Genomic DNA, 19,693 nt, shown 5'->3' with positions numbered 1-19,693 from the left:
ATGTATTCCAAAATAGTCCGTCATCACCCATGCTGGGATGTATGAGATTCTAACCACTTTCTTGGCATGTTCAAGCTCTGAAATATCTAAGTGTTATATTGGACCAAACGGGTCTCAACCCCTACAGCTGCAGTCAGTTTTTATCGGAGCACTTTGCATCTGACATTCTAACATAAACAAGCACTCACAACATATGCACAAACACACACTCAATATATGCAATACAATCAGCGCCAAGACTGTCGGTATAAAATTAGTTGACTTTATTTATACTGAAAAAATATAAACGCAACATGCAACAATTTCAAAGATTTTACTGAATTACAGTTCATATAAGGAAATCAGTCAATTGAATTCAATAGGCCCTAATCTATGGATTTCACATGACAGCGAAACAGCCATAGGCCCACTCACTTGGGAGCCAGGACCAGCCAATCAGAATGAGGTACCCCACACAAAAGGGCTTTATTAAAGACAGAAATACCCCCCCCCCCACCCCACCCCGCAGGTGAAGAAGCCGGATGTGGAGGTCCTGGGCTGGCGTAGTTACACATGGTCTGCAGTTGTGAGGCCGGTTAGAAGCGGTTTATGGTAGAGAAATTAACATCCAATTCTCTGGCAACAGCTCTGTTGGACATTCCTGCAGTCAGAATGCCAATTGCACGCTCCCTCAAAACGTAACTGTGGCATTGCGACAAAACTGCACATTTTAGAGTGGCCTTTTAATGTCCCCAGCACAAGGTGCACCTGTGTAACGATCATGCTGTTTAATAAGCTTCTTGATATGACACCTGTCAGGTGGATGGATTATCTTGGCAAAGGAGAAATGATCACTAACAGGGATGTACACAAATGTGTGCACAAAATTTGAGCGAAATAAGCTTTTTGTGCGTATGGAACATTTCTGGGATCTTCTATGTCAGCTCATGAAAAATGGGACCAACACTTTAGATGTTGCGTTTATATTTCTGTTCAGTACACAATACAAATGATACGATATGCATGATGACATTGCAGAGTAGGGTGTCAGAACAGACAGGAGTGAGAGAAAGAGAGGACGGAAAAGGGAGAGCTGGAAGATAAATAAAACAAAGACATGAAGAAAGGAGAAATGTGGGCACTGGCGTTGGAGGAGGAAAACATCTGACAGATGGAGCGGAGGATTTATATGACGATTGCAGAGAAGAAGAAAAAAGACGACGTGACTCAGATATAAAGAGGAAGTTGAGAGTAGATGGTTGAGCGAGGCAACGTCTCAGTCATGGTACATTTGGAGGAGGCAGCTTTTGATCACTCCCATATACCTGTCCCACGCTACCTGGTGTCTGAGAGCGAGAAAGAGAGAGAGAGAGAGAAATGTGAGTGTGTAAAGCTCAAGACAAATTCTCATTATGAGAGCTGGCCAAGGTTCATAATATGGAGCGATCTCTGTTCATTCAGTTTAATGAGAGGCCTGTTTTAATATGGTTGTCCGATAAATATGTATTTGTTGAGTGTCGTGGTGCAGGGTTGTGTAAACCGTTAACTACATTCCAGAGTGGCTGTGCGAGAAACAAGGTAACTATAGTTTAAGTCACATGGTGCGAGATGCAGTGACACCCACTGGTGACAACTGGGATATGAATATGAAATACCATATATTATGCAAGCACACAGCAAAAAACTTCAGGGCCTTAATGAATGCCAGGCAGCACAATACACTACATGACCAAAAGTATGTGGACACCTACTCGTCGAACATCTCATTCCAAAATCATGGGCATTAATATGGAGTTGGTCCCCCCTTTTCTGCCATTACAGCCTCCACTCTTCTAGTGGAAAGCCTTCCCAGATGTTGGAATATTGCTGCGGGGACTTGCTTCCATTTAGCCACAAGAGCATTAGTGAGGTCGGGTACTGATGTTGGGCGATTAGGCCTGGCTCGCAGTCAACGTTCCAATTCATCCCAAAGTTGTTCGATGAGGTTGAGGTCAGAGTTCTGTGCAGGCCAGTCAAGTTCTTCCACACCGATCTCGACAAACCATTTCTGTATGGCTCTCGCTTTGTGCAGGGGGGCATTGTCATGCTGAAACAGGAAAGGGCCTTCCCCAAACTGTTGCCACAAAGTTGGAAGCACAGAATCATCTACAATGTCATTGTATGCTGTAGCGTTAAGATTTCCCCTCACTGGAACTAAGGGGCCTAGCCCGAACCATGAAAAACACCCCAGACCATTATTCCTCCACCACCAAACCTTACACCACTCCAGCCAACGCTTGGCATTGCGCATGGTGATCTTAGGCTTGTGTGCAGCTGCTCGGCCATGGCAACCCATTTCATTAACCTCCCGACTAACAGTTATTGTGCTGACGTTGCTTCCAGAGGCAGTTTGGAACTACGCGCTTCAGCACTCGGCAGTCCGTTCTGTGAGCTTGTGTGGCTTACCACTTCGCGGCTGAGCCGTTGTTGCTCCTAGACGTTTCCGCTTCACAATAACAGCACTTACAGTTGACCGGGGCAGCTCTAGCAGGGCAGAAATTTGACAAACTGACTTGTTGGAAAGGTGGCATCCTATGAAGGTGCCACGTTGAAAGTCATTGAGCTCTTCAGTAGGGCCATTCTACTGCCAATGTTTGTCTATGGAGATTGCATTGCTGTGTGCTCGATTTTATACACCTGTCAGCAACGGGTGTGGCTGAAAAAGCCGAATCCACTAATTTGAAGGGATGTTCACATACTTTTGTATATATAGTGTATGTATAACAGTAATATGTTACTCACTTGAATGTGTCTAGTATGTGAGCAGAGTTAGTGTAGTGAGTGAGGTAGAGCCTCATGTCTCCTGCTGTCCATTTGTCTGACCGACACGGCTCAATAAACTGGCAGAGAGAGAGAGAGAGAGCGAGAGAGAATATCACATAGTTTCATGGGTAGCACAAAAGTCTGTAAACCTTATTGGCCTCATAAGCCAGAGCCAGAGTTGAATATCCTGACTAAAAACAGTCACTAATATATACTACTAATGATGTATAGATGTACCTTTTCCACCAGATCAATAAAGAAATCTCTGACGTCTTTTGTGTTGGTTAATTTTGCAGCAATGTTGACAAGGCCTCTTGAGAGATTCTATGGACAAAGAGAGAGAAGGGTTTGCTTCAAATAATTAAAAGGTTTTTGATTCTGCAGTTTAGAAATAATTAAACTCAAGTGAACTGTTTGAATTAGAGAATGTATGTGTACATTTGACCCCATATAACCTGGGTGGTTAGCACACTTTCTATGGACTGATCTACAGAATTTTGTAGAAGGCGGGACTGGACATCACCTCCTATGAAACTGGGTGGTCTGTTGAAGCGTTAGCAGTCATGTTGGGTAACACAAGCATGTGTTGTCACGCACCTTGAAGTTGGCTTCCATCTCATTAAATGCTTTGGTCTTCCCCCGGAGAGCCGTGCACACCAAACTGAGTGGAGCAGAGGGAATGACAGAAACAGGAGCTAGGGCATCAGGGATAATACCAAATATTGTCATTCATAGTATTAGAACACATACAATATACACAAACAATATGGCGAGAAAAAAATATGTGAATTATTGACAGGAAACAATAACATACATATCAGGCAATTAATAAATAATGAACCACACTCATACCTCTTGTGCTGGTCCAGCAGATCCTTGTCAGTGATTAAAATCTTCAGTTCTTTTAGATCTTGTAAGAACTCCTTCTCAAGATCCACGTCCATGTCTTCCACCATGTTATCTGAGAAGAGAAACTACTTCAGACATCTGATATTGCGTAATAGATTACGGTGCTGTGATAGTTAAAAAAACATCAGAACTCCAATTAATGCAGGCCTTATAAGAAGCGGGAATGATTGCAGTGCACAACTCACCCAATGCTCCCACGGTCCAGTTGCTGATGAGCTCCCCTGCACAGAAGGCAAAGTCCTGGAAAGTAAGATAATGCAGCTTCTTCTTCCCCGTCTCAAAGCGATTGTTGGCAAAGAAAACAATGGCAGCGTAATCCCTGAGAAGAGGAGATGCAGGGGAGTTTCATAAAGAGGTCAAAGTGTACAAAATAAATGGCAAGATTATATCAAATTGAATAGTAAATTCTACTATTACCTGCCCAGCTTGTCAGAGAGAAGGAAGTGCTTACGAATGTTCTCCACCAGGGGTCCCTTCAGTTCCTCCACAACTTTGAATACACGCTTGAAGTTATCAAACTAGGAGAGAAGGGGATCATTGAGAAAAGCTTTAGTGTGCATGTGAAAAACAGTTATATTTGGTCTTAGAATTGCAGTGTCTAGAGCTCTGTAGCTCATAGAATCTGTACAGGCAGGACGGTCTCACAAACGTTGAGCTGAGCTGTATTAGTACACCACTGACAGAATAAGGGAATATGCTAAATATTATGTATGTGGCTATACGAGAAGTGTATGATGTACAGTGTCTATTTTGTATACAGCAGTACTGTGTGTCCAAGACCATTTTCCCCTTGGGACATTAAAGTTCATCCTATGTTACAGGTCAGAGATAGTCATTGTTAATGGGGATGGCCTTCTGAGGTTTCTGCTACCTGCCTCCTGCAGCTCTTCAGTGTGACACCAGTCTTTGCACTGACATCATCCAGGTCCTTCTTGGTCCCCTTCGAGAGTTTCTTCCCAAGGACCTCTCGTACAAACACGCCATCGAACATATAGTACCTTTACAGAAAGAGAGGCGAGAGAGAGGAGAGAGAGACAGATTAGGTGACATTTAAGGCAGAGGAAGATAAGACATAAAAAAAGTGTATCAGGAGATGGTAGAGCACCTCTCTATGAGCATGGCCTGGCGATGGGGTGGGATCTGGAACAGCAGCTGATTGGCCAGTTTGGCGGGGCTGTGCAGGAGGCGCTCACACATCTGGAAGGTTCTGTACTGGTCCATTGTGTCACTGCGCAGAACCTCAGCACTGGCCTCACACTCCTCCAATACCCCTCCCTCCATACGAACCTTCACCGCATCGTTCACTGAGGATGGGGCAGAAAGGAAACAGGATTCAAGGTTTATGTTAGAGATATTGATGAAGTATTTTTTTATGGATGAATGTGTCTAGTATGTGTGTGTGAGTTGGTGAATGTTGTGGCCAATACCTGTATAGCCATCCAGCCAGAACTGATAGACTTCCTCATCCATAATGGTGGTGTTACCCACAAAGACATCGAGTTCCACTGACATCTATGAGGAAACAAGACAAATATGGTTTTAATAAGCGTCAACGTTTTCATTTCACAATACCTGTGGAATATCATTCACCTCTTACAGTGCATTCGGAAAGTATTCAGACCCCTTGACTTTTACCACTTTACGTTACAGCCTTATTGTAAAACGGATTAAATAATTTTTTCCCCCCCTCATCAATCTACACACAATTACCAATAATGACAAAGGAAAAACAGGTCCGGAAATGTTTGCAAATGTATTAAAAATAAACTGAAATATCACATTTACATAAGTATTCAGATCCTTTACTCAGTACTTTGTTGAAGCACCTTTGGCAGCGATTACAGCCTTGAGTCTTCTTGGGTATGACGCTACAAGCTTGGCACACTTGTATTTGGGGAGTTTATCCCATTCTTCTCTGCAGATCCTCTCAAGCTCTGTCAGGTTGGATGGGGAGCGTCGCTGCACAGCTATTTTTTAGGTATCTCCAGAGATGTTCGAGCGGGTTCAGGTCCGGGCTCTGGCTGAGCCACTCAAGGACATTCAGAGACTTGTCCCGAAGCCACTCCTGCATGGTCTTGGCTGTGTGTTTAGGCTTGTTGTCCTGTTGGAAGGTGAACCGTCGCCCCAGTCTGAGGTCCTGAGCAGTCTGGAGCAGATTTTCATCAAGGATCTCTGTACTTTTCTCTGTTCATCTTTGCCTCAATCCGGACTAGTCTCCCAGTCCCTGCCGCTGAAAAACATCCCCACAGCATGATGCTGCCGCCGCCATGCTTCACCGTAGGGATGGTGCCAGGTTTCCTCCAAGAGTGACGCTTGGCATTCAGGCCAAAGAGTTCAATCTTGGTTTCATCAGACCAGAGAATCTTCTTTCTCATTGTCAGAGTCCTTTAGGTGCATTTTGGCAAACTCAAAGCGGGCTGTCATGTGCCTTTTACTGAGGAGTGGATTCCATCTGGCCACTCTACCATAAAGGCCTGATTGGTGGAGTGCTGCAGAGATGGTTGTCCTTCTGTAAGGGTCTCCCATCTCCACAGAGGAACTCTGGAGCTCTGTCAGTGACCATCGGGTTCTTGATCACCTCCCTGACCAAGGCCCTTCTCCCCCGATTGCCCAGTTTGGCTGGGCGGCCAGCTCTAGGAAGAGTCTTGGTGGTTCCAAACTTCTTCCATTTAAGAATGATGGAGGCCACTGTGTTCTTGGGGACCTTCAACGCTACAGAAATGTTTTGGTACCCTTCCCCAGATCTGTGCCTACGGACAATTCCTTCGACCTCATGGCTTGATTTTTGCTCTGACATGCACTGTCAACTGTGGGACCTTATATAGACAGGTGTGCCTTTTCAAATCATGTCCAATCAATTTAAATTTACCACAGGTGGACTCCAATCAAGTCGTAGAAACATCGAGGATAACCAATGGAAACAGGATGCACCTGAGCTCAATTTCGAGTGTCATAGCAAAGGGTCTGAATACTTATGTAAATAAGGTATTTATGTTTTTTATTTTTAATAAATTTGCTAACATTTATAAAAACCTGTTTTCGCTTTATCATTATGGGGTATTGTGTGTAGATTGATGAAGAAAAAATGTAATTCAATCAATTTTAGAATAAGGCTGTAACGTAACGAAATGTGGAAAAAGTCAAGGGGTCTGAATACTTTCCGAATGTACTGTACAAAGCTCCAGTACTACTGAACCAAAATCTGGGTTTACAGGAGAAGTTGAATATGGAGATTCACCTTTAAGCCCAAGAAGCATCCATTCAACTTGCCATTCACCAGTTTTTCAAGTTTAATAGTGTCAAAATATGGTCGGTACTTACCAAAGAATGTTTCCCTGAGCAACTATCGTCATTACTGCCATTCCGGTCGGTATATACTTCCAAAAAATATCTAAATAAAAAGTGACATGCAATCGATAAAATGCCTTGTCTGGAAAGAATCTAAGTATAGGTTTTGAGAATGTGCGCACCCCTCGGCTGATCCAGCAGCAGGAAAGGTCATTGATTTGATCACCTACAACAGTGTATGAACGGCATATTAATCTGTCGTTTCACCCACGCTACACAGATGCAATAATATTTAATGTAAGTAGATAATATAGGGTTTGATTTTACAGTGATTGTATATTTCTAGATAGGATTTTATTTAGTGTATTTTAATTCCATTAATATTGCAGGAGGTGCAGAATAGGTGGATTTGATGCAATTGCACTCTCTCAAAAACAATACTTAGATTATTTCTAGACAAGGCATTTTTTCGGTTGCATGTAACTTTTTATTTAGACCTTTTTGGGAGTACATACCGTCCAGAACGGCAGTAATGACGACAGTTGCTCAGCGAAACGACATTATTTGGTAAGTACTGAATGTATTTTGACATTATTAAGCTTGAAAAGCTGGTGAATGGCAAGTTGAATGGGTGCTTCCTGAGTTTAAAGGAGATTTGCCATATTCAACGACTCCTTTGTAAGCCTAGATTTTGCCTGGAAACCTGACATTGATTTGCACTGAATTCTACGTCGGGTAGAAATTAGCGTTTGAATCAGGAAAGTTTCCTCTCACCACCTCTACAAGCCAGAATGTTGAATAAAATTATATTTTAACGTACTTTGGCGTTTTTCCGTACCAGGTTGGGCCCCCCTTTGCCTCCAGAACAGCCTGAATTCTTTGGGGCATGGATTCTACATGTGGCGTTCAAACGTTGCTCAATTGGTATCAAGGGACCTAACGCCAGGAAAACATTCCCCACACCATTATGCCACCAGCCTGTACCGTTGACACCAGGCAGGATGGGGCCATGGACTCATGCTGCTTACGTCAAATCCTGACTCTGCCACCAGCATGACGCAACAGGAACCAGGATTCATCGGACCAGGCAATGTTTTTCCACTCTTCAATTGTCAAGTGTTGGTGATCGCGTGCCCACTATTGCAGCTTCTTCTGGTTTTTAGCTCATCGGAGTGGAGCCCGTTGTAGTCGTCTGCTGCAATAGCCCATCCGTAACAAGGACCAATGAGTTGTGCGGTCCGAGATAACGTTCTGCACACCACTGTTGTACTGTGCTGTTATTTGCCTGTTTGTGGCACGCCTGTTAGCTTGCACGATTCTTGCCATTCTCCTTCGACCTCTCATCAACAACCGGTTTTCGCCCACAGGACTGCCGCTGACTGGATGTTTTTGGTTTTGTTGCACCATTCTCAGTAAACCATAGACACCGTCATGCGTGAAAAGCCCAGGAGGACAGACGTTTCTTAGATAGCGGAACTGCCGCTCCTGGCACCGACGATCAGACCAAGCTCAAAGTCGCTTAGGTCACTCGTTTTGCCCATTCTAACGTTCAATCGAACAGTAACTGAATGCCTTGATGCCTTTCTGCCTGCTTTATATAGCAAGCCACAGCCACGTGACTCAATGTCTGTAGGCGCTAACTACTTTCGTGAACTGGGTGGTGTCCCCAATAAACTGCCCACTGAGTGTATAGCCACAGGAAAGTATAACTACATCAACTTTTCAAAGCGCTGGTAGTGCCTTCACATGCAGGAGACTCGTGCATACTTGCTGAGCTCGTGCACGTGTTTACATGGTTCTGCACATCCTTCAGGTGATAGAAATATGAATGCACTAAGTTACCAGCGCTTTGAAAAGTTGAAGTAATTATACTTTCTTGTGAATATATTGTCTAACATTCCTACCGCTAAAAGGTCCAACCGTATGGACAACTGGTAAAGTACTTTAAAATATCATTTTATTCAACATTCTGGTTTGTAGAGGTTGTGAGAGTAAACTTTCCTGATTCAAATTATAGTTTCTCCCCGACGTAGAATTCAATGCAATTCAACGTCAGGTTTCATGGCAAACCCAGATTCTGGTTCACTGTACTACCAAATCAATGTTTTACTAACGTTAGCTATTAACTGTATACATTATCTCAATAAACAAGAAGATACTTACCCTTTTAAATTAAGGTTCCAATATTATATACTGTTATAATATAGCTAAGCCTTTTAACTAGGATGAGTAATAATCCCGGTTGTCTAGAATTGGTATGCTAAGGTGGCTAGCTAGATAATTCCATTATTATCTCAAAACATAACGGATAATATGCTCCTATAAACTATATATTTACTTCTGGAAACATTGTCATCCGTTGCTAATGTTGTAGCGAAGCCTTTTTTCGAAAAATATACGGCAGAAAAAACCTGTGAACAAAGCTTTATTGTACGGTTACAGGAAGTGTCTTTATTTAGCCAGAGAAGTATCTCTGGTATAGCCCATAGAGAATGTTAGAAGCCTCTAGTGGCCAAAAGGCCTCATTCGCATAGGCAGCGCCATTGATGGCTTCCACCACTTGAATGTAGTCAGCTGGGCAGGTCTTCCAACTTCATTGGCTGGGTCATCAGGAGGGATCAGCCAATCGTGAAGAAGAAAATGTACTACTTCAAAATGGAGATTGCCTCAATGGCGCTGCCCATGCTGTCACATATGCTATAATAGCACATATACAAAGATGAGTCCTCTATCTATCTCTATGAGTATAGCCAAAGATGGTTGGCCATTTACCATGAAAAAAATAAAGATCAGTTCCGGTCAATTTAACAGGGTGAGTCTACCATAGACATCAATGAGCTCCCTAGTTTACATTTACGTCATTTAGCAGACGCTCTTATCCAGTACGACTTACAAATTGGTGCATTCACCTTATGATAGCCAGTGGGACAACCACTTTACAATTATTTTTTATTTTTTGGGGGGGTGGGGTAAGGGGGGGTAGAAGGATTACTTTATCCTATCTCAGGTATTCCTTAAAGAGGTGGGGTTTCAAGTGTTTCCGCTGTCCTGGCGTCGTGAGGGAGCTTGTTCCACCATTGGGGTGCCAGAGCAGCGAACAGTTTTGACTGGGCTGAGCGGGAACTGTGCTTCCGCAGAGGTAGGGGGGCCAGCAGGCCGGAGGTGGATGAACGCAATGGCCGCGTTTGGGTGTAGGGACTGATCAGAGCCTGAAGGTACTGAGGTGCCGTTCTCCTCACAGCTCCGTAGGCAAGCACCATGGTCTTGTAGCAGATGCGAGCTTCAACTGGAAGCCAGTGGAGTGTGCGGAGGAGCGGGGTGACGTGAAAGAATTTGGGAAGGTTGAACACCAGACGTGCTGCGGCGTTCTGGATGAGTTGTAGGGGTTTAATGGCACAGGCAGGGAGCCCAGCCAACAGCGAGTTGCAGTAATCCAGACGGGAGATGACAAGTGCCAGTTTGTAGTCATAAAAACCGGAAATTAGTTTCCTCTGGTTCCTTCAGCCATTCCTATGGGGAAATAATAGGGTTTTGGGATAAGGTCTGAGGTTAAAACAGGCTTTTTGTTTTGTTCTATGAGATAGTATCAGTCAGTTAACATGACCTGTATGCATTATGAAGCCTTTATGTGCGTTTTTTTATTACATAAATGCTTCAAAATTCACAAAAAAAGACTTAAGCTGATGAAGATTAACTCATAGAACAAAACGTATAAGATGTCCTAAACCTGTGTTTACCACATACTTTGTTTTCGGCGTTTATCCAAAAACCCTACAAAAACGTCAATAATTTCCCCATAGACTTTGTCCAACGAACCATGGCAGAGTTAGTGTCTACAAAAAGACGCCATTACTATTTCTCTCTATAGCAGCTGGGTCTGTTCTACTTAGTTCATTGGCTTTCATTGAACCAGAAAAAAACAGTGAGTGGGGTGTCTCGCTTCCTCTTTCGTCTCTGGTATAGCGGCCATATTTAACCCTTTTCAGCAGCACACTTTGAACTACTTATCTTCAACAACAACACATTTCGAATACTACAATCTATGAAAAATATGATGTAGCCTATATGAGGACATGTTGCACAAGTTTATATTGTAAAATTATATTTTGATATACAAAACATATGCAATCACATTATGTAAAACAGAATATCAGAACTGTTATTTTACCATAATAAACACGAATAAAATGGTAAAAAGTAGAGAACTACTATGAGGAATTATGGTGTGTGTGTGTGTGTGTGTGTGTGTGTGTGTGTGTTGTTTTGCGCATGCTTTCCCTGCAGAGATGTATTAATCCCACCAAATAAATCCCACCAAATCCCTCTCCTCACCCCTCCCGTCCTACTTTTGCTGTATCTGTCTGTGCCCTTCAAAATTACAAAAGAGAAAAAGTACACAGTCAACTGTCTTTTTGTTTTACACCTCACTGCAAACCAACCAACCCTCTCCCTCTCCCAGTTCCAGCCCTTCTGTTAACTAACCTCACCCTGATTCCATCCTCTGCTCCCCCAGTCCCGGTATAATGCCATATGTTGTTATGGCCTCACTGAAACAATAGAACTGGAGTGGAGAGCGGAAGGATGTGGCTGAATACCTCATGCTTAAACCACAGAAAAGCCTTTTGTCACACTTTCCGTCTGTGTATTTGAAATTGTGTACACTACACTGTAACTGTGATACACTTATTGTTCTGTGTCAAAGTGTAATGCTGATGCTTGTGTGTCAAATTATGCTGTGTGTGTGTGTGTGCATGTGCGTATGCGTATTGGCCTAAGGTTGGAGGAGGTGGAGAGTGGGGTCATGTCGGGATGTCTTTAATAAATTGTGTATTTTTATTTATATGGAATACAAATATAAAATTATATTTGATATGAATGCTATATATTCCGAAAACATTATTGTAGTTCATGGCTATCCATAGATTTTAACACAAATGTGATGCATTCAAATTTTGTGTGATGTCATTTCTTTCGACAGGATACAATACGTAGTATAAGCTATTATTTTACCGTAAAGGAAGACCAAACGGAAAGGGATAGGGGGAGGGCTTCAGAAGAGGGGCATTCCTACCGCTGCCTCCTTCACAACCACCATCAGACAACCATACATCTGAATGCTCATGAATGTAATCGCTTTTTTAATCATTTTGTAGGATAATATCAAGAAACTGTGTTTTTTTAACATCAGTGAATATTTTGACCTTCACTGTTAAACCGAGCATCTCTTCCACAAACGTGGTCTGTATCGATTTCGTCCAACGTTTGTATTGTGTTTATTCATTTCGTTTTTAAAAGACTACATGGATGATTACTACTAATTTATATAACGTTTTATGTGAAGGGAGAGAATACAAGAAAATCCCATTATTTTTAAATGGGCGTCATTTTCTGAAATTCACTGAGTGGAGAGAAAAACCGAGTCTGAGAGGAGACATCCGCTTTATAATGACAGTGGAAGAAGGCCGACATTGTTATCCTCCACACACCAATGCAATAGGATGAGCAGGAATCTGGATGCATATTTTTTTGGTGACTTCAGAGCCTTGTTTGTTTTCTTCGGTGAATTTAAAATGACTGCCTCTCTTGGGCTCATAATCAAAAGGAATGTTATGCCATGAACAAATCCTCCAAACAGGGAATACAACATTTACTCGGACAGAACGAAAGCAGATGCTCTTCAGCACGTCATTTCTGACAAGACATGAAGATCAGTAAAATAACATTATCGTAGCTTTATCCAAGGTTTTCCGATATAGGATGACGAGCCAGCTACACAATAAAAACGAAATAACGGATTGCAAAATCACGAAAACCCCTCACCCTGCTGACGGTAACCAAGAAAAAGCAAAGGGAAAACTGGACATTAATGCAAACTCTTTTCATAAAGCCTCTAATCACAGATTATCATCTGAGATATGAGAGTGATGGATTGACATTTTATTTTTCAAATATTGAAATTATTTGCTATGTTTTGTTATATCAAGAGCGACCTTGTTCAGGGAATTTTATAGCTCATAGAAAAACGTCGATGTGAATGAAGCATGCACTGTTCCCCATTATCCATAGGTAAAACCAAGAATTACTGTTGGCCTATATTTTGCTCAATGGTTGGATAGAGACAGTTGATAGTCATACAATTCAGGGCTAAAAAGCTTACAGTAGCCTCCATGCCACATTACAGAGCATCCCAGGAATTGTAGGCTAAAGTTAATTTGCTGAAGTTATTTGTACCCTCAACTGCCTGTAATCAGGAAAGGCTATTTCTCAGGTTATTGAATTACAGATCAGTCAAAACCAGTGGCGGCTGGCCGATAGGGGGCGCTAGGGCGCCGCCCCCTTAAATAAAATTATTTTAAAAAATAAAAAAAATAAAAAAAATAATAATAATAATAATAAAAACATCAGTATGTCAATATTTGTGTGTTTGAAATATGGAATGCACACAGTAATATGTGTAAGATATGATAGAAAATCATATTCGCAACCTTTCCTCTGCCTGTCAAACGCCTCGTCAGCTCTGGGCGATACAGAAAGTGCCCCGAGGAGGCGGGTCTACGTAGCAGTTAAGCCAATTGCTAATTTAAGATATGAATGTATGACATAAAATGTAGTCAATAAGCGATCTTAAATCGAATCCAAGGAGGGCGATTATTTTACCGCCCCAAGCTCGCCCCCTGATAAAATAAGGACCGGGGTCCAGTGACGCCATTTTTACTAGACAACAATGGCGAACGCAAACGTTACTCCTCCAAGACCCAACCCTAACTCGGTGAAATCTCTCCTCCAAGATCCGTTTGAGAGGAGAACTTTGTCAGAGAAAGTTCGGGTGAAAGAGCTGGGCCCAGATCAACCTGACCTCTCAATCAGACAGCAGGCTAGCGAGAAAGGGAAGCAGTATATGCGCGGCTTCTCCCGTAGCTGGTACACCAGGAAGGCTTGGCTAGCTGGGTGCACTGATGCTAATGCTTTATTTCGCTTTCCGTGCTTGCTTTTTAAAACGACGGGGTCAGATTCAGCATGGACAGGTACCGAGTGAGGGATATGAAGCACCTGTCAGAGAAGGTAAAGAAACATGAGAACACCAGGGCACACATGGACAACTCTGTAAAGCTAGCTGTATTAGGAAGGGTGAACATTGCTACGCAGCTGGATGACGGCCACAGGATTGCGGTGAGGAAACACAATGAGGAGGTGGATAAAAACAGGCACATTCTATCCAAAATTATCGATTGTGTGAAGTTCTGTGGGGCTTTTGAGTTGGCCTTGCGTGGGCACGAGGAGACTGACTCCTCAGACAACCCCGGCATTTTCCGGGGCTTAGTGGATTTTGTTGCCTCCCTCGACAGTGTGCTGGAGGAGCACCTGAAGACAGCTACCGTTTTTAAGGGCACGTCAAAGACGATACAGAACGAGCTGTTGGACTGTATGCTGTCAATGCTTAAGGATTACATCCTGGAGGAAGTAAAGAGTGCTGATTTTATCGCCATTCAAGCTGACGAGACGACTGACGTTTCCACCCACTGCCAGTTGGTGCTTGTGTGAGTGATTATCATAGAGCCGTCACAATTATATTTGTTTTAGTATTTTAAAAGGAAAGAGAAGACACAATCAGACGTTGATAATAATGCAGGAAAGTACTACACAGTTTGTAATAATTATTCAGGTGTCCACCAGGTCAATTTCTAGAAGAGGCCTAGTTGTTATTGAATATTAACTTTATTGCTAAGTGAACAGCAGAACAAAATTATGTTGCATCCCTCTCACAAATGTAATAGAAAAAGGCTTTAAAACGTAATAACATCAGTTAATTATGTACATCACAGGTTAAAAGCAGTTACTAGACATAGTTTGTGTGTATATACACACTGTCTGTCTGTCTGTCTGTCTGTCTGTCTGTCTATATATATATATAAAGTCACTGGTTGTGTGTTGAGGGGGAATTACAGTGAGTTAAGAAGTCTGATTGCAAGTTATCAAATTAAACTTTATTTTTTTGGACCCAGGGCCTCAATTCCCTCTTTGTGTGGGGACAGCGCATCTGACGAGCAGCAACAGCCCATCAAGCGACGGAGGATGCTGGGACCAGGAGAACAACAGAGGTTGGCTATAGAGGTAAGTTGTGATGTAATTGTCAGTGTTTCCCACCTAGAACTTTTTTCAGGCCTGGTAGTATGTAGCCAAAACCCTGAACAATCAGCACCTTGGTAATCATATACTTGAGTTGGACATAGGCATGTGTCAGTCAGGATCACTTGCATCAAAATAGCTTAATTGCAAATTAAAGCTGATGATGTATCTTTTACAGGTATGTGATACCATCCTGAGTCATGCCAAAGAGAGGTTCTCCTTCACCCAGCACCTCATCAGCGCAACACTATTGCACGGAGAGTTGTTCCCACAACACAGTGTGAAGTTCCCCGATACAGCGCTTGAAACAACCGTGGAGGCGTACCCCCATGTTGAACAAGGCCAAGCTCAAAACCAAACTGTCCCTCATCTATGAGAACAGTGAGTTCAAGGCTTGTAGTGGTGCAGTGCCCCTGTACCAGTTCTTCATGGAGAACAACCTTCAGAGCACTTTCACAGAGACTGCCAGCCTCCTCAAGATCCTCATCACCACACCCATGACAACTGCTGAGTCAGAAAGGTGCTTCTCTACACTGAAAAGGATCAAGACCTTCCTGAGAAACAGCATGACACAGGATCGCCTGAACGCTCTGGCCATGCTCTCCATGGAGAAGAAACTTGTCAGGGACATTCCTGACTTTAATCAAAGGGTCATTGAGAGGTTTGCCACTCAGAAGGACAGACGGGCAAAATTCCTGTACAAATAAGATGACAGACACACACACACAGAGCAGCTCTGGCCGCATGTTTCTTTGTATATAGTTGACCTTAGCATAAAAAATCCAGTTATATATGGTACTCTAGAAAGTCTTAATAGTGTCTTTGCTAATATTACTGTATATATGTTGTTTTGTATCAATTAATTGTTGCAGTTCTGGAGCACATTAACAATTAGTCACATTTAGTATGATCATAAAATACTGTATGCTATTCTTCCAGTCAAAGGTTTGAGTTCATCCACTTGATATCCATTTCTATATTATACATCCTTTCATACAGTGTAAGATTTCCTATAAACTTTATAATAATTTCATGTTATTGTCCACTTTCCACTCTGTTCTGACAGCATGCCTGTTGCGTTGCCTGTTTACTACCAATGGTGAAAAGTTCACTTTAAATGCAAATGAAAGGCTTGGGTTTGTGTAATATGTTTTTGTGTAAGAATGCCTCAACTTTTTTAATATTGGCATTAAATAATTACTGAATGTTTCACTGAGCACTGCTGTCCTGCAGTTTGTGTTAAAATATATCGCGATGGTTACAGGAAAAAAAAGTATGGCACAGCCCCACCGAGAATATTTTTCACCAGCCGCCACTGGTCAAAACAATATGGGGAGTGACAGTGAGCTCTACAACAGAGACTTGTCAAAGATGTCTGACGAGGATTTACTCTTCTGCTCTAAAGAAGAGCTGGTGAGTCGACTGCGTAAAGAGGAGTCAGAGAAGATCTCCGCTCTTATCCAGCGTGGACGGCTGATAAAAGAAGTTAACAAACAATTACAGGGCCACCTGCTTGAGATCAGGGAGCTGAAAACCGTCAACCAGCGTCTCCAGGAAGAAAACACAGAATTGCGCGACTTATGCTGTTTTCTTGATGATGACCGACTAAAGGTGAAGAAGCTGGCCCGGGAATGGCAGCTGTTCGGTCACCATGCAGCCAAAGTGATGCGTGAGGATCTGGGCGGCTACTTGAAAAAACTGGCTGACCTAGAGCGCATGCAGGATGGATTGGTGAAGGAGAATCTGGACCTCAAAGAACTCTGTCTGGTCCTGGAGGAGGAATGTGTCAGCAGGAGTGACTCCAGTCCCGGTGGTTCCACTGAGCTCAACCTGCCGTGCATGGTGTCCCGAGATCTGGGAGATGGAAGTTCAAGCACTGGGAGCGTCGGTAGTCCGGACCAGCTCCACCTGGTGTGCTCACCTGATGACTGAAGATGGGACAGAGCCGGATACTTTCACTGAGTAGTGAAAGAGCACTATACAGAGAAATATTGGTTGAGGAAATATGTTTAATTGTTTACAGCATTCATTGGTAGAACACAAGCTTGGTTGGGATACTTTTTAGAAGATAGCCTATAACACACAATACAGCAGCGTCTCCAGAATAGCAGCCAATTATGTGCCTTCTGCACGTGCTGCTGTCCTAAAGAAAAGTTGAAAAAGAACACCCCAAGAGAAAAGAAAAATACTTTTTCCTGGAAAGAGGGATGACAGGCCCACAGAAACATTAGAGACTAAAGGTCACGCTTTATGGAATGATCATTTTGCAATTTTATGAATTTTTTTTTTCAATCTTTTGGGAGGTTTTCCTCTTTTCAGTAATTGAGACTGTATATGATTAACAGTAGCAGGTGTTGTTGGAAGGAGGTCAGGTTAGGATGTTATCTCATGCACTGGATTGTACTGGGAGTGGACTACTTTGTACTGTATTGCACTGGACAAAGCTATCATATGGGACCTTGTAGATTCATATCTCGATCCAGCCCTACTAGTCTACTGTACATGACATCCAAAAGCACTGAAACATTTGAAGGATGAGTGATGATTTTTGTGACAGACCTTTAAATACAATTTAAATAATGTAGATTATGCATTCAGTCCCTCAGGTCAGGATTGGAGTGCTGTGTGTATGAAATCACAAACTTAACAATGAAATTGTCTATTATGAACACTGTCTTGGCTGCCCATGAGTTTTACACTGAAATTGCACAAGAGACATAGCTAGTGTGCCACAGTAATTTAGGCTGTACAATACACAAAACTTTGTGATGGCACCTGCACCTATGATAGCGTTACTTAGACCTCACTCACAACTGAACTGCCCAGGCTGTTCTCAACCAGCCACTTTTGTGTCAAACTGTAAGCTCAAGACTGGATTTGACATGATGATGGATTTATAGATGCTGGGAACTAGACAAGACACTTTTATTTTGTTCTTTATTACATTATTATTGTTAAGATTATTATAATTATTACAACTGCTTCACATTTTCTGTGTAAATTGCCAATAGTCAGGATCCCAATGTAATGTTTTGTGGTAATTCTGTAGATATACTCTCTCATTGTCTTCATTAACTTGACATATCAGTATTACTTCATTAACCAATACATATTTCTGTTTTAAGCATATAGAACATTCTCATGGATTGGATAAGATTTGCTTTGTTGTTGGCTGTGATTGGTGGGCTGCTCGTAGTGCATTGAAGAGCTTTAAATACACTGGCTGAGACACTCAATCATGTTGTGACCTTTCTTTGTGTGTGTGACTTTGCAGAAAGACATTCATTTTACATGGTGCAACATGAGTGATTGATTGATCTCTCAACCTGTTTGTTATGACCTATTTGTCCCAGACTGCAGATGATTGATATTCCTGTCCATGTCATACAGCCTGGCATTGTGGATATTTATCAGTTCTATTTTTTGACCTCTGTTTGCGCAGTGGACGGTAATGCTTTAACCCACTTAGTGATACACAGAGAGCTCCTTTGACAGAGAGTAGCACACATAGGCTCTCTCTCTCTCTCTCTCTCTCTCCTAAACCCCCTTTTTATTATCATTGCTATAATATGCTCTCTGGGCCTCCTGTGAGTGAGTGACTCACTTCATTTGCGAGAAGTACAGTAACAACAGAACTCTGTGTTCAGGAATCAGGGTCATGGTCAATAGATCTCCATTTACCAGACTTTATTAGGATCTACTCCTCTACTTTTCCTGAATCCCTCTAACTGTAGTCCAACGTTACTACGTTTTGGTCTCTGCCAGGGAAAAAATCCAAAACATGACCTCCCATTCAATCAAAAACCCAGATGTCCCATTCTGACCTCATTTTCTTGCTCGGTATCTTTCTTATTCAGCACATCTGAAACGTTAATTTGTGGTATTCTTATCTGTTTGTATCGAAGTCAGTTATACAATTCTTTCCAGAGAGGAAGCAGAGAGGTAATGGCCAGCTTTCCCCTCCCTTTCCTCCCCAGCATCCAGCATCCTTACGTAAGGTTGCTATGCAGCGAGATCAAGCAGGAAACAGGACAGATTCAAAATGGAAACACAACTAACTAATGGGTTTAACACTAAGGATGCATTTAGTCTTCTTTTTAACCCTTTCATACTGATATTTTAAAGCTTAGAAATTGCTTGAACATACTGATGCAAATATCATAAACATACATCACCAGTTACACATCCATAACATTGTCTTTAAATTATCTTTATTGTACAGTGAAGGCACTGCCAACCACCCACACATCAGTCAAAAGAGACACATTATAAAAAATATACTACACTCTCAACAATAAATACATGTCTATATATTCTATATTTACTCCCATGGTCCTGCCTTAGTGTCTTTCAAATTTTCTCCAAATAATGCCGTTTTTCATAAATTAAATAAATTCTATTGTACTAAAGATACAATATGAGAAGTAGCTGTATGCATCTTTTATATAAAGATAGCTAGCACACATTAAAGTTTACATAAAACCTGGCATGCACATATAATTATCCTCAAACAAACCCAACATGTTTATTACCATGTACTACCATGTTGTTACAGGTAATAAAGGCAAGTGTTCATACAGAACATTTA

The 19,693-nt window shown here is 42.1% G+C and overlaps 2 protein-coding genes across 4 annotated transcripts; one reads left to right on the top strand and one right to left on the bottom strand.

Annotated features, from left to right (window-relative positions):
- Positions 1–946: 946 nt before the first annotated feature.
- LOC121531955 (acidic fibroblast growth factor intracellular-binding protein B) lies at positions 947–11,521 on the bottom strand. 2 transcript variants are annotated; one of them, XM_041837552.2, is made up of 11 exons: positions 11,461–11,521; positions 5,118–5,202; positions 4,796–4,994; positions 4,562–4,688; positions 4,108–4,208; positions 3,876–4,009; positions 3,634–3,742; positions 3,379–3,442; positions 3,019–3,105; positions 2,761–2,858; positions 947–1,325 (listed from the first exon to the last, which is right to left on the bottom strand). In XM_041837552.2, the coding sequence occupies exons 1-11, from the start codon at positions 11,506–11,508 to the stop codon at positions 1,256–1,258; spliced, it is 1,122 nt and encodes a 373-aa protein (XP_041693486.1). In that variant the 5' UTR covers positions 11,509–11,521; the 3' UTR covers positions 947–1,255. The 2 variants fall into 2 exon arrangements, with proteins under 2 accessions (XP_041693486.1, XP_041693504.1); XM_041837570.2 differs by lacking the exon at positions 11,461–11,521 and adding an exon at positions 9,142–9,472.
- Positions 11,522–12,001: 480 nt separating this feature from the next.
- LOC121531948 (coiled-coil domain-containing protein 85B) lies at positions 12,002–18,341 on the top strand. Of its 2 annotated transcripts, none has more exons than XM_045227063.1 (2): positions 12,002–13,265; positions 16,424–18,341. In XM_045227063.1, the coding sequence occupies exon 2, from the start codon at positions 16,435–16,437 to the stop codon at positions 17,035–17,037; it is 603 nt and encodes a 200-aa protein (XP_045082998.1). In that variant the 5' UTR covers positions 12,002–13,265; positions 16,424–16,434; the 3' UTR covers positions 17,038–18,341. The 2 variants fall into 2 exon arrangements, with proteins under 2 accessions (XP_045082998.1, XP_041693473.1); XM_041837539.2 differs by having other exon boundaries at positions 12,002–13,273; positions 16,432–18,341.
- Positions 18,342–19,693: the final 1,352 nt, after the last annotated feature.

This window comes from Coregonus clupeaformis, chromosome 2 (assembly GCF_020615455.1).
Source record: "Coregonus clupeaformis isolate EN_2021a chromosome 2, ASM2061545v1, whole genome shotgun sequence".
Taxonomy (NCBI): domain Eukaryota; kingdom Metazoa; phylum Chordata; class Actinopteri; order Salmoniformes; family Salmonidae; genus Coregonus; species Coregonus clupeaformis.
Note: the sequence above shows the minus strand (reverse complement) of the source record. Positions and strands in the feature narration are given on the sequence as shown.